General features: G+C 43.8%; 1 protein-coding gene across 1 annotated transcript in view; it reads left to right on the forward strand.

Moving 5' to 3' along the window:
• Window positions 1-14,874, forward strand: part of TDRD9 (tudor domain containing 9) — a 143,838-nt gene that overhangs the window by 80,158 nt on the left and 48,806 nt on the right. The window contains exons 13-18 of the mRNA XM_032771627.2: window positions 3,896-4,000; window positions 6,730-6,827; window positions 7,326-7,457; window positions 10,137-10,299; window positions 10,394-10,457; window positions 11,029-11,092. Of these exons, the coding sequence (XP_032627518.2) occupies window positions 3,896-4,000; window positions 6,730-6,827; window positions 7,326-7,457; window positions 10,137-10,299; window positions 10,394-10,457; window positions 11,029-11,092 (626 nt within the window). The remainder of the gene's footprint in view (window positions 1-3,895; window positions 4,001-6,729; window positions 6,828-7,325; window positions 7,458-10,136; window positions 10,300-10,393; window positions 10,458-11,028; window positions 11,093-14,874) is intronic.

Below are 14,874 nucleotides of genomic sequence, written 5' to 3' on the forward strand. Positions count from 1 at the left end.
GAAGGGGTGAAGTGTTAGGGGATGGGAGTCCGAAAAAACAAACAGCCATAAGGTTCTATGCCAGTGAGACCACCCTCCCCTTCACTGCCTGGAATGGAACCTAAAATGCCGGAGTCTCACCATTCCTTTGCTGTCATCAGAGGTTGGTGAAATCTACTGGCAAAATATTTAATCTTCCTCGGGTGCTGGTCTGCACACAGGATGACGTTGGTATGACGGTGCACCACAGACCCTCTGCAACGGCACCAAGTGAGCCAACAGTGCTGCAAGAGTTCGGTACCCTAGTATGAGGCCTGGTCTACACTACGTGTTTAAACCGATTTTAGCAGCATTAAACTGATTTAACGCTGTACCCAGCCACACAACAAGGCCCTTTATGTCGATATAAAGGGCTCTTTAAATCGGTTTCTGTACTCCTCCCCAATGAGAGGTGTAGCGCTAAAATCGGTATTGCCATATTGGATTAGGGCTAATATGGCCGCAAATCGACGATATTGGCCTCCAAGCGGTATCCCACAATGCACCATTGTGACCGCTCTGGACAGCAATCCGAACTCGGATGCAGTGGCCAGGTAAACAGGAAAAGCCCCACGAACTTTTGAATTAGCAAGCGGGTGCTTGGCTTCTCTCCCCGCACGCTTAATGTCCTACCTGGACTATCATAGCAGCGTGAGCTGCCTCCCCACATTTTACTTCAGTAACAAGTCAGTGTTTCTTATTCCTGCATTCTTTATTACTTCATCACAACATGGGGGGACACTGCCATGGTAGCCCAGAAAGGTTTGGGGAGGAGGAATCAGTGGGTGAGTTTGCCTGCAGGGACGCCCCCTAGAGAGCCAAGCAGCTCATCATTTCTGGGATCTGACAAAGAGAGCTGTGCTCTCTGGTTCTCTATTACACTGGTTCTCTAGTACACTTGCCCCATATTCTAGGCTTCTATTTTTAGATACAACATAAAGGAGGGAATGACCCAAAGGGTCATTCCCATTTTTGTCTTCGTCCTCAGCCAAGGCACCATGACAGCAGCAGACGGTACAGAACAACAGTATAACCGTCTCTGCTGTCATGCAGAGGCAATGAATGCTGCTGTGTAGTGCTGGAATATGTCTCTGTCAGCGGCATCCAGTACACATACGATGACAGTAAAAAAAAAAAAAAAAAAAAAAAAAAAAAAAAAAAAAAAAAAAAAGAGCTGAACAGCTCCATGGTTGCCTGGCTTATGGCGGTCTGCCAAGGCAATCCAGGGAAAAGGACGCAAATGTTGCTGCCGTTGCTTTCCCAGGGAAGGAATGAGTGACGACATTTACCCAGAACACCCGCACAACATTTTGCCCGTCAGGCACTGGGATTTCAACTAGAATTCCAAGGGGCGAGGGAGACTGCGGAACTATGGAATAGCTACGGATAGCTACCCACAGTTGCAACGCCTCCAGAATGTGTAAAAAAAAGATTCTGTTACTGTCTGGGCTTCATATTTCAGCGGGATGCTTGGCTTCTCTCACCCGCACCGCTTTAATGTCCTACCTGGACTATCATAGCAGCTGGAGGCTGCCTCCCCCACATTTTATCTCAGTAACAAGTCAGTGTTTCTTATTCCTGCATCTTTATTACTTCATCACACAAATGGGGGGACACTGCCATGGTACGGCCCAGGAAGGTTGGGGAGAGGGAATCAGTGGGTGAGTTTGCCTGCAGGGACGCCCCCTAGAGAGCCAAGCAGCTCATCATTTCTGCGGGATCTGACAAAGAGAGCTGTGCATTCTCTGGTTCTCTGATACACTGGTTCTCTAGTACACTTGCCCCATATTCTAGGCTCTATTTTTGATACAACATAAAGGAAGGGAATGACCCAAAGGGTCATTCCCATTTTTGTCTTTGCGTCCTCAGCCAGGGGCACCCATGACAGCAGCAGACGGTACAGAACAACAGTATAACCGTCTCTGCTGTCATGGCAGAGGCAATGAATGCTGCTGTGTAGTGCTGGAATATTGTCTCTGTCAGCGGCATCCAGTACACATACGATGACAGTAAAAAAAAAAAAAAAAAAAAAAAAAAAAAAAAAAAAAAAAAAAAAGAGCTGAACAAGCTCCATGGTTGCCGTGCTATGGCGTCTGCCAAGGCAATCCAGGGAAAAGGACGCAAAATGATTGCCTGCCGTTGCTTTCCAGAGGAAGGAATGAGTGACGACATTTACCCAGAACCACCCGCGACAACAATTTTGCCCCGTCAGGCACTGGATAGATTCAACCCTAGAATTCCAAGGGGCGAGGGAGACTGCGGAACTATGGAATAGCTACGGGATAGCTACCCACAGTGCAACGCTCCATAAATCGACGCTAGTCTCGGACCGTGGACGAACACCACTGAATTAATGTGCTTAGTGTGGCCGCGTGCACTCGACTTCATACAATCTGTTTTACAAAACCAGTTTATGTAAAATCGGAATAATCCCATAGCGTAGACGTACCCTGACAGTCGGGAAGAACTGCAATCCCCATTACTTGGTACCAGGGCCCTGGTTCTGAGCACATCCTGGCCGCTGGAATTCCTCTCGACACTAGGCTATGTAACACACAAACACTAGTCAGCACCATCCTTACCCACTGACAAGTCTGACAGTGACCAGGAGGATCTCATTTCCCTGGCCTCTCACCATCATAGTACAAGGAGCCTCCTCAGTTCCATTGAGCTGACCTGCCAATCATGGTATGGGCGTCCTTGGGGGACCTCCTGCCCCCATGACCTCCCCCCCATGGCCATACAGATCTTGTCATAGGTGCCGACTTTCCAATGTGTTTGGGGGGGGTGGGGAGGTGCTTGACCACTGGTTCTGCCCCAGGCCCCACCCCCTTCCGAGCCCTTTCTCCAAGGCCCTACCCCCACTCCATTCCCAACCTGCCTCTTCCGCCCCTCCCCCCGCCAGGACACCGTGCCCTCGCTGCCAAAGCTGCCTGCATGCTGCAAAACAGCTGATCGCAGAGGGTGGGAGGCGCAGGGAGGTAGAGGGGGAGGTGCTTATTGGTGGGGCCGCTGGCGGGCGGCAGACACTTGGGGGACAGGGGAGAAGCTAATGGGGGCTGCCGGTGGGTGCTCAGCACCCACCATTTTTTTCTGTGGGTGCTTCAGCCCCAGGGCACCCACAGAGTCAACCCCTATGGATGCTATACTTCATGGGAATCTAGTGTCTCTGAGAGAGAGTCTGCCAAACTGTCTCCTACAGTGTCACTGTTTGAAGCCTATGTGAGTCGGGGGAGGAAGAAGCTTTGGAAGAACAAGAGGAAGGGCTTGAAGGGGAAGCTACCCCTCCAGCAAGCTGCTTCTTGTCCTCACTAAATGAGGCTGTAGCACCCCTCCTCCATTACTAGCTGATTTTAAGAACTTTTGGGATCTTACCAAGAGGGTAGTGGATGAGCTGGTAATTCCCCTGCAGGAGGTAATGGATATACATCACAAGCTGGTGGATATTCTCCATACTGCATCCTCATTATATCTTATGTCTTACAAGTGATTTACTTATTTTGTTCACATTGTTAGTGCTTTATTTGTAAAAGAAATTTAGTGGATGAAACAGGTATTAGGATAAGATATCCAAATACAGAAATGGTTGCTTTGTATGTATGTCATCCAGTGTGCACTAAGTTTCTGTTCTAATGCAAAGTAAACACTGGAATTCTAGTTTGGAATTCTAATGTAGACATTCTGACTATTCTAAGTGTAATTGTGTATATATGGAGCTTTAGCCCACTTTCTTTCAGTTCATTGCTTTTTTTTTTTTTCATTTAAGATTATCCTTTATGGCTACACAAAATCAACCAATATTTGTTTTATTGCAAAAATATTTGTCCTAATTGCAGTACTTGAACTGCTGTTTTATTTGTTTTGTTTTAAATTGCAGTCATTGATTTCTGTTTGACTAGAACTCTGGTTTGCGATGAAGACACGAATTATCAGAGCTTGAGACTTTGTTGGGCTTCTAAGACTAGTTGTAATCAGAGGAAAGGTAAGGCAGCAATAGTCTTATGTTAAGAAGCTTCAGAGAAACTTGTTAGGTATGGCATAGGAGTTGTGCCTTGGCTTTTAGCAGCATTAATATTTATGTGAAACGGCCTTTTCACTTCTTTCCTTTATGTGTAGGTCTATTGTAGCTTTTGGGTTATTTGATTTGTCGCTGTTCCAGGATATGCAAATGTGATTTCATAAATATGTTGATACATACTGCCCAAATAATGTTTTTCTTTTTATTTCAGAAGTGCTTTTCATATGGAAACTTGCATAACACCCTAAAACTTGAGAGGATTGCTTATTATACTTCTAGAATAATGTAGCTTTAGATGGTACTTGCTTTTAAATGCAGAATTCTGTTTTTTAAAGTAATGTATTTACTCCTTCCTTAACTCATACACTATGTTCTCTGGAGAAATTTAAAATGAACTGCCCTGCCTTTTTTAGCAAAATTTATTTGCACCAAACGTGTGATAGTGTCTATTATTAAAATGGGACACGAGTTCCTCAGGTTAAACATTGCCAAACTTACCTTAAATGTGTATTTACGTACTGATTCTGGAAAATGGATACGTTCTTGAAAACAAAGGCTACAGCATGGATAACGTACAAAATATTCTGCTTAGATCCTACAATAAAGCCCCAGGGCCTTGGATTTGTGTGATATAGTTACATGCATTTTGCACTGTCCCTCTGCTTTGTCTGCCAGTTCTGTTCCTGTGCACAGGAATGGCAATTAAATGTTCTAGAATGTTGCTCTGCTTGCAAAAATAGCAGGCTTGCTGAATGGAAGAACAGTACATATGTTCCAGCCAACCAAAACTACAGTAGTAGCTTGGTTTAATTTTCAGCATACCAATCTTGATCCTGTTGGTTCCATGTGTAATGGAAAAATCAAAAGTTATAGTTCACTGTTATTAAAAAATCAGTGTAACCACTATATCAGCTTTTTTTTTTTTTTTGGTGAAATTTTTTACTGTTGCTTTTAAGAAGTTTTTAATGGTGTAGGGATTAAGTGTCTAACCAGTGCCTAAACTAGCACTCCCACCAGTGGAGTTGTACCAGTGCTAGTGCAGTTGTGGAAGAATTCTCAAAAATACGCAAATGTAGACAAGACTTAGATGCTTAATTGCAGCCTGCAGAAATAAAATATACAGGGACTTTGTCGGGTAGTTTAAACACTATATTACTGCATTTGGGTTTTAGGTCTTACAGTTTACAAAATCAGGTGTCAATAGGAATGCTTTAATTAAGTAATAATTAAAAGAGAGAGCCATTCTGCCACCCCTCAAGCTTTCAGCAAACCTCTCTGTGAGCATATTGCATGACTGGTAATATACTGGTCAGGAGAGGGTAGCAAGATAAGGATTAATCCTTAATCTCTCTGGATCTTGTAGATTTCCAAGAGAAAAGCTATGCTGGGAATGAAAGCTGCTGCAATCACATCTAACTTATCCTTTATGCTCTAAGAAGTGGAGAGTCAGTGGTAGTTCAAGGCTCATGAGAACTGTGTTGCCAGGAATATGAGATTTAGGTGTATCAACAAAGGAGGCCAGCTCCCTGCATGATAGCCTCGGATCTGTGCAAAGGTGGTTTCATTTCCCTAATGAGCAATAAACTCCATTTGGTATTTACAGACCAGACCCTCTATTCCAGTGCAAGGTCAGAACCAATTTTCCTTTCAAAGAGGAGAATTAAATGAAGTCCTTAATTTTTAGCAGAAATTTTTTTCTTACAGGGTTTTGGGGTTTGTTTGGATGGGAGGATGATTAAATTCTAAGGTGAAATTTTAAAAAGTGCTCAGGTAACTTAGGCGCCTAACTCCCATTTCAGAAGTGATTTAGGAGCCTACATCTCACTGAAACACTTCGTCATTTCCTGTTCTGTGTGCGTATAAATGTGGAAACATAACATGCTGCATTGGCTTTTTTCAAACGATGTTCACTCTGTTTGCATTATATGAAATCCATGAATCATCAGTGTGCTAGGTGCTGTACAATAGAGGAAGTGTGCCTAAAAAATCCCAGCTCCAAAAAGCTTAGAGTAGGATGCTGATCCTGCAATGAGCTTTGCAGTTTGCTCACTGCAAGTTCAGGACTTGTGCACCTTTTGCCACAAAGTGATATAATATGCAGCCAGATATTACTATGCAAAACAAACAGATGTACTCAGTATGGCTTATACAGTTCAGGGGTTAGGTGGGTTCTTGGATAATCTCATCTTTCTATACTACTTATAGCAGCCATAATATTTGCGACTGCTACACACTCTTTAATATATTAATCCTAGAAACACTGTGGTGAGGCAGGGAAGTGCGTTTATTCCCATTTTATGGATAGATACTGAGGCCAGAGACAAAGTGATTTGCCCATCTTCTGCGAGTCTGTGGCAGAGCAAGAAATTCAGTCCAAATCTCCCAAGTTCCAGGCTAGCATACTAACCACTAGTTGTCCTTACTCCCATCTTCCAGATCCTGACTTTGGATTTCATAGGATTCATTCCACAGTTGCTGCATAAGATGGGGAATCAGACAGATGGGGATTTTCAATTTGAATTTCCTTCTTTGAGTTTTACTCAATCTGTCAACTTTGCTGCATTGTCGTGTAGTGAAATATTTTGTGTGTGTGTGAATGAATCTCTTAATTTTAGTATAACATGTTTAAGTCTGAGATTGTCAGTTTACAAATCATTGCCAAACCATGCCTTAATCTGCGGTATTATTTAAAGGTCGGGCTGGACGTGTTTCCAAAGGGTACTGTTATAGGCTTATACACAAGGACTTCTGGACAAACTGTATACCGGAGAATGCTGTACCTGAGATGCTGGTAAGAATTGTTTTCAAATGTAATATGTTTTTATCTATATTTAGTGATACAAGTGGTAAGTGTGGTAAGTGTGTTAATGGTAATGTATAATTATGAAAGTTATTCACATGTTCAAAGAAGGTAAAAATGATTGACATTTTGGAGTAGTAGCTAGTAATTTGACTAATATTTAGTAATATAGAACAAAGCTGGTAAAATAATACTTTCAGGATGCTTCTACTGGAAAAATAGACATATTGTGTTAACCATTTTCTCTTTGTAGAGGAAGGCATATCAGGTCAATAAAACTTCATTATCTTGAATGGTTTGGTAGCCTGGCAAAAGTAGAATATATCCTTAGCTGTGGGAAGTACAGTTCAATTATCTAATAGATTTATTTGGCTGTCTATATCTAAAATGTGTCTTCTGTAAAAGGAAATGTTCCATAAAGTGAGTTAAGTGAGTTAACTTCTGCCATTTGTGGAAAGATAACACTTCCCAATTTATTTTTCTTTTCAGCGATGTCCATTAGGAAGTACAGTCTTAAAGGTTAAATTGCTTGACATGGGGGAACCGAGAGCCTTATTGGCAACAGCTCTGTCTCCACCCAGTATAGGTGACATTGAGCGTACCATTCTTCAACTTAAAGAGGTAGGCACTGTGACACCACTGAGCTCCCCAACACAGCAGCCTGGGCTCCCATTCACCCTATAATGCTGTGACAAGCTCCTAGTTTCACACTTCATCAGCACACAGGTAGGGACACATCCAGCTACATAAAAGAATAAATGAACACAAATCGGACATCAGGAATGGTAACATACAAAAGTCAGTAGGAGAACACTTCAGTCTTCCTGGACATTCTATAACAGATTTTAAAGTAGCCATGCTTGAACAAAACAAACTTCAGAAACAGACTTCAAAGAGAAACTGCGGCACTAAAATTCATTTGTAAATTTGACACCATTGATATGGGCTTGAATAGGGACTGGAAGTGGCTGGCTCACTACAAAAGTAGTTTTCCGTCTCTTGGTATTGACACCTCCTTGTCAGTTACTGGGAGTGGACCACATCCACCCTGATCGAATTGGCCCTGTCAGCACTGGTTCTGCACTTGTGAGGTAACCTCCCTTCTCTTCATGTGTCAGTATAATAATGCCTGCATCTGTAGTTTTCACTCCATGCATCTGAAGAAGTGGATTTTTTACCCACTAAAGCGTATGCCCAAATAAATCTGTTAGTCTTTAAGGTGCCACTGGACTCCTTGTTGTTTTTATCTAGCTGTAGTAACACACAAACAGGCTTTCTAACCAGCCCTTTCATGGGAAGGCTATTTAGCTAGGGCACTTACTAGCTTCCAGAGAGTAAACCCAAAATTATACTGTCTTGCACATCGCAGGGAACCGTACAGCACAAGCTCATGAAATTCACCCATCTCCCTCAATGTGGAGGAAAATATGCAACAGCTTTCTGCCCCCCACCCTCCACCCCCATTATGATTTCCACACACTGGTTTTAGACCAAGCAAAAATAAATATATTAACTACAAAAGATAGGTTTTAAGTGATTATAAGGGATAGTAAACTGATCCAAGTAGATTACCTAGTAAATAAATAAAAAAACCCCACAATCTAAGCTTAATATACTAAATGATGATGTAAGCAGTTTGCAGAGATTCTTGAGGGTAAGCTACATTTGCTTGCAGCTTCAAACCCCAGGTAGTCCTTTCACAGACTAGAAATCTCTCTAGCCTGGGTTCAGCCCTTCTACTCCAGTTCAGTCCTTGTTTCTCGGGCGTTTCCAGCAGTTTTCTTGGGCAGGGGAGTCAGTGAAGAACAAACTGATGTCACTCCCTGCCTTAAATAGCTTTTGCATATGGTGGGAACACTTTGTCTCCAATTTTTTAGTTATAATATAATATATGGAGATATACCTATATCATAGAACTTGAAGGGACCCTGAAAGGTCATTGAGTCCAGCCCCCTGCTTTCACTAGCAGGACCAAGCACTGATTTTGCCCCAGATCCCTAAGTGGCTCCCTCAAGGACTGACCTCACAACCCTGGGTTTAGCAGGCTAATGCTCAAACCACTGAACTATCCCTCTCCCCCTTCAGTGCAAAAACACTGGTATTCTACGATGGAGTCTAGTACCAGGTGTCTTGGTCAGATGCCTCTGTAGGGCCACAGCAACCATGAGTCTGAGGCTGTTTGTACCATCCTCAGGAAGACTCCCCAGGCAGGCTCCCTGGTAGGAGATAAGCATCTTCTAAAACCTATTCTGCCTAATGGCCCTTCCCAGCCAGCCATCTAGACTGATTGCTTTCTTTCTAGTGGGCTTTCCCCACATATAAACACATTTGTAACAGATGCATAGACAATATTCCTAACTGCAGATACCAAAATGATACGTGTATACAAATAGGATAATCATGTTCAGTGACTCACAACCTTTTCAATTATATCTCATATGACCTCTCGTATAAACTACATCATAGTGATGCCATAATCATATCATAATATTACTATGAAGAATATGGGACATAATGCCACAGGTACTTCTAATTGTTTTGCTAAAGCCCAGATAGTCTAAATATACTGTAAATATATAAATAGTCTGAACTTGTGTCTAATATGACATTTAAAGAGGTACTGGCTCCTCATGGAAAACTGAAAAATTAAAAAAAACCCTATCAGTTTAGAAACACTTGATTTTTTTTCCTTCTTATTGGGGGACATCACCCCTGTTTTTAACATAATTTCTGCAGCCATCTATTTTAATGTTTCTACAACAGGATTATGGCTTCATGTAGGAGCAGGCACAGATGAATATTGGGGAAATAATCCTGTTTATGGACAAGCATCCTTAATGAAAAAGTATGGAAGAAATAGTAGCAAAATTATAAGAATTGTTTATAAATAAAAGCCAAAATTCTGTCCCCCTCTTCCATACCGAAAGGATAGTGTGTGAGGAGGATGGTTCTGATATTGTGCAACTGTGCACAGGGCTTGTGCTTCCTGCTCATAAACACCGTGGGAGCATTAATGACATGAAACATGTCCTCCTTTCCCCAAACACATGAATAACAGTTTAAAAATAGTGTAGTTCATTTGTATCTTCAGTTTCTACCACATAAGTTTCAGCTGCAAAAAAATGGGTTTTTTAACTTTTGGTTTAAGCTCCCCAACCTTTTTTTTCCCCCAAGCACCTATAGTGGTTTCTGCTACTAATTTCAATTATTGTTCTAGGCCAGATTTTTTTTTTTGGATGCAAAGATCTTAGATGTTGGCAAAGTTGAGTCTATTAACCAGATAATTAATTTTTTTTAAAGATGGGAGCACTTGCAATTAGTGCACATCCTGAAGAAAACCCTTATGATGGTGAGCTAACCTTCTTGGGAAGAGTATTGGCACAACTACCTGTGGACCAGCAGCTTGGAAAGCTAATAGTTCTTGGCCATGTCTTTGGATGTTTAGAAGAATGCCTTATTATAGGTAGGTGAGGGAACAAAAAGCATTTAAGAACAGTCATCATAAAACTACATCCAGACTTGTTGCAGCTCTTAATTTCCATCTGTTTTTGTTACAGCTGCAGCACTCTCTTTGAAGAACTTTTTTGCAATGCCTTTCAGGCAGCATCTTGATGGATACAGGTATTTTACTTTCAAGATATTTAACTTGTTTTTAAAACAAATACACAGCCAGCCATGCTTCTTCTCCAGGGTGTCTTAAACTGTAAGCACTTTGTGGGGAGGGTGCGTGGGGATTTGATCTCTTCTTGTCAGTCACAATGCTAAGAACATATTTCTTTGCCTTTTAGTATAAGAATAAAGCTTGTCTGTACAGAAAACCAAGCTTTCTCAGAACTGGACTGAAACACTGGAATGGACTTTCATGTGAACTAAATATCCTCCCACCCCCTCCACAGACCCCGTCTGCTCTAAATGCAAGCCACACTTCATCCTTTGCCTTCTCTAACATAAATGCATATTTGTGTGCACATCCTAAAAAAAAACCCAGAACCCTACTAAAACACTATACTACACACGGTTCGCCCCATTGGGTGGTGATATGAGAGAGAACAAACCATACAAGACAGTTGCTTAATGCACTGTTGGAGGGCACTGAGATACTACCGTGATGAGGGTGATATAAGAACCTTATAGAATAGCCTTAAACTTATTCATTGTTTATCTTGTGATACATTTTTGTTTGCATTCCCAGGAATAAAATGATTTTTTCTGGAAATAGTAAGAGTGACTGCATTGCACTTGTGGGTGCATTTAAGGTAATCATGTTTTCTAGTATTCTAATGAGAGGGCTGATCTCCCAATGAAATTTAACAAACATAAAGATGTATTTACTTAGCCTTGTAGAACCTCTGCAGTGTTAATAGGGCTGATAATAGCTGCTTAAAATATAATCTGTACAATGTTAGTTTGAGCCACTTATTTCATTATTATCCTCTTTAGATGGTTTCCAAAAGAAGTTTCTATCATAACCCTTGTTTCTTCAGGTATGTGTCAGTGTGGAGCCCGCTGTAGGTGCACCCTTGGCTCATGCATGTAACAGAGGCTTTTGAATAGCAGTTTCTGGTGGCACACCCTGTGCTGCATCGTGTTCCTGTGTGAGGGTATAAAAGGACAAATGACTCTCCCACAGCTCCTTCTTACTGCTGCGGTAGCAAGATGGAACCCAGTGATTATCCAATCCGCTACTCTTTTCAGAACTTCAAAAGTCTGGGTTTTTTTCTCAGATCTTCTGAGAAGTTGTTGTTTTCCTCTTTGCAAATCCCAGAATTGGACATTTTAGAAAAAGAAAAGTATTTGGTACCCCTCCAGTAATGAGGTGAGGTGCTTTAGAGTGGCATGGCAGACTCTAAACTCTGGATTCAAACTCTGCCTGCCCTGTGACAGCCTCGTTTTCCCCCTCACCGAATGACTTACTTGATGCCTATTCTGCTTGGTGGAAAGTAACATCCTGTACCAGTGCTCAGCATGTTGGTCCTGTTTATCAAGGACTTGCAAATCTAGGGACGCTTGACTGAAGCCACATCTCTTAGTGCAGTCCATGCAAGTCTTTTTTGTCCTCAAGGAAGCGATATCTGCTAGACCAGAGCTGAAGAAATTGTCGTCAGCAGCCAGCACTCCTTCAATCTGACACAAGGCTTCAGGATCCAGGATTGAAAAGTAGACATTAAAGAGGGAACTGACGACATTAGTACAGACAACCTCAGCTTTTACAGATCCGGCACCTGTGCCCCTAACAGTGACAGGCAGAACTGGGGCTGGACAGAGCATAAGCATAATGAATATTCCACAAGGAGGACCCTGACACTAGTCCTCTAAAGATACAATCTCCCAGTTTTCATTCGCTTCCAGGATGAACCACTAGCATGGCACAGTTGGCTGGTAAGATCTGGTTCTCCTTGATGCAGCCTGCAACCAACTAAGTCACAGATATTTGTACTACTGACTCTGCCCATCAAAGACTGGAGATGTATCCTAATGGAGGAATCTGCATCCTTTCCTGAGAGATCTTCCACACCAAGACTACAGCTGGTGCTGGATCCAGGGTCACACCAATCTATGACATCACCATTCGAGAAATTATACTCTTCACCCTTGCTGACCTACTTGTTTTCACTGATTTCAACTAGAGACCCCTCTGTCCCCTACCATTGGAACCCATCCCTAAGGAGATTGTGGGAAGCCCCTCAAGTGAGGCACAAGTGACACTGGGTCGGCCAACTTATATTTTATTATGTTTTCACAATGTTACCTTGGCCCTATTGGCCTGGATTGGGGTCCATCATCACACATGTCCTAGAGCTGATCCCTCTCCCATGCATCAAGGAGAAGCAGATCTTACTCTCCAGCGGTGTCACTAGCCAGGTCAACCATGCCTGAGCCAGACATTGGTCTCAGAAAGCACCTTGATGTGACAATGGAGGGACAGCACCAACCTCCATCCACACCTGAGATATTGTCATTAACAGAGGAGAAAGTGATAACAGATCCAAACACCAGCGATGGATAGCTTCAAGTCCACCTCTCCTGGACTGCAGTGACCTTGGATATTGAAACCACAGTGACTCAGGAAAAGATGGTACAGGCTCTTTGGTGTACCAGAACCCCGAAAAGGATTGCTTTCTTATAAAAAAGCAGGGGATGGCGGTCACCTCTGCCACCCTCTCAGAGGCAGTAGGTTTGATGGGGGGGTTTTGTCGTCACTTAAATGGCAGTCCAGAGCCTGTTTACCACATTTGCCTTTCATCTTTCCAGTAGGCTTGGTCTCCTATAACAGCTGACAAATGGTTGCTAGGTGGCATTGCCCCAGGCTATCTCATCTATATCTACTCCTTATGCTTTACCCACCCTTCTTCCCCATCCCTCTTTAGGGTTCGCCCAGCTAGGCCTCCTGATGAAACCCATGAAAAATAGTCTCTTATCCCATCACACAAGATTGAGTTCATAGGGGCCATGATAAATTCCAGGTTGGTCAGAGCGTACCTGCCTCAGGACAGGTTCCTGTTGTTGCAATCACTGTTACTAGAGAGAAAATCAAACTTGACTACAATAGTATGGACTTGCCTTAGGTTGTTAGGCCATAGATCAGTGTTCACATACATGGTGAAATGTCAGATTTTTTTTTCCCCAGAAGGGGTGTGAGCACAGGATCATTACCAGACCCCCTCCTTCTGCAGTAGAATTAAGGCCTGGTATATGGCTTCTCACCAAGTCTCCCTTCCCTATCATGGTATCCAAAATCACAAGATAGAGCCATGATCATCCTCCTAGCTTCCTGTTGTCCAAGTCCAGTTTTGGTTGGCAAACCTGCTACAGATGTTCATTCAACCACATTTCCAGTTCCCAGACCTGATTTCACACCACAACTGTCAGATACTCCATCCAGACCCAAGCTCACTGAATCTGACAGCATGGCTGTTTGGTTAAATATCGTGGACAGAGACTGCTCCCTGCAGGTTCAAGAGATCCTGATACAGAGCAGGAAGATGTCTACCAGAAGGACTTGGTACTCAAAATGAAAGAGGTTCTTAGTATGGGCAGCTTAGCACAGACAGGGCCCTTAATACCAAAGATCCTTGACTTCTGGATGCATTTCAGATATTTCTGGCCTTGCGTTCCACTTCATTAATGTCTGCCTTGTAGCAATCTCTGCTTGCCATCCACCTATGCCATCATGCTTGGTCTTCTCCCGCCTGATGGTAAAAATTTTTCTCAAGGGCCTACTGCCTGAGATCTCAGTATCATCCTTCTGAGGCTCACTGAGCCTCCCTTTAGAACAGAGGTGGGCAAACTTTTTGAAATTGCATGCAGGGCCATGAATGTAGGGCTGGGGGAGGGGGTTGGGGTGTGGAAGGGAGTGCGGGGTGTAGGGAGGGGTGCAGAGTGTGGAAGGAGGCTCAGGGCAGGGGTGCAGAGAGGGTTGTGGAGTGAGAGAGGAGGCTCAGGGTAGGGGGTTGAGGTGCAGGAGAGGTGGAGCAGGGGACTCAGGGCAGTGGGTTGGGGTTCAAGGTACAGCAGGGGGTCAGGGCAGAGGGTTGGGGTGCGGCAGGAGGTTTCATGTGGGGTGCAGGAGGGGTTTGGGGTGCAGTCTCCGGCCTGGCGCCACTTACCTGGAGTAGCTCCAGGGTGGCAGTGGCGTGCAGCGAGGCTGACAGGCTCCTTGCCTGCCCTGGCCCCGCACCATTCCCAGAAGCGGCTGGTATCCCGTCTCTGTGGCCCCTGGAGGAGGGGTGGGGGGGCAGAAGGCACTGTGCTGTGCCCTCGCCTGTGGGTACCTCCCCCGAAGCTCCCATTGGCCATGGTTCCCCGTTCCTGGCAAATGGGAGCTGGGGGTGGGGGCATGCCTGCAGATGAGAGCAGTGTGCGGAGCCCTCTGCCCCTCCTCTCCCAGGGGCCACAGGGATGTGGTGCTGGCTGCTTCTGGAAGCGGTGTGGGGCCTGTGGCACCACGGAGGTGGCAATCTCACGGGCTGGATCTGCCCATCCCTGGTTTAGAACCTCTTTTGGAATGCTCCTTACATCATCTCATCCTGAAGACAGT

This window comes from Chelonoidis abingdonii, chromosome 4 (genome assembly GCF_003597395.2).
Source record: "Chelonoidis abingdonii isolate Lonesome George chromosome 4, CheloAbing_2.0, whole genome shotgun sequence".
Lineage (NCBI taxonomy): Eukaryota > Metazoa > Chordata > Testudines > Testudinidae > Chelonoidis > Chelonoidis abingdonii.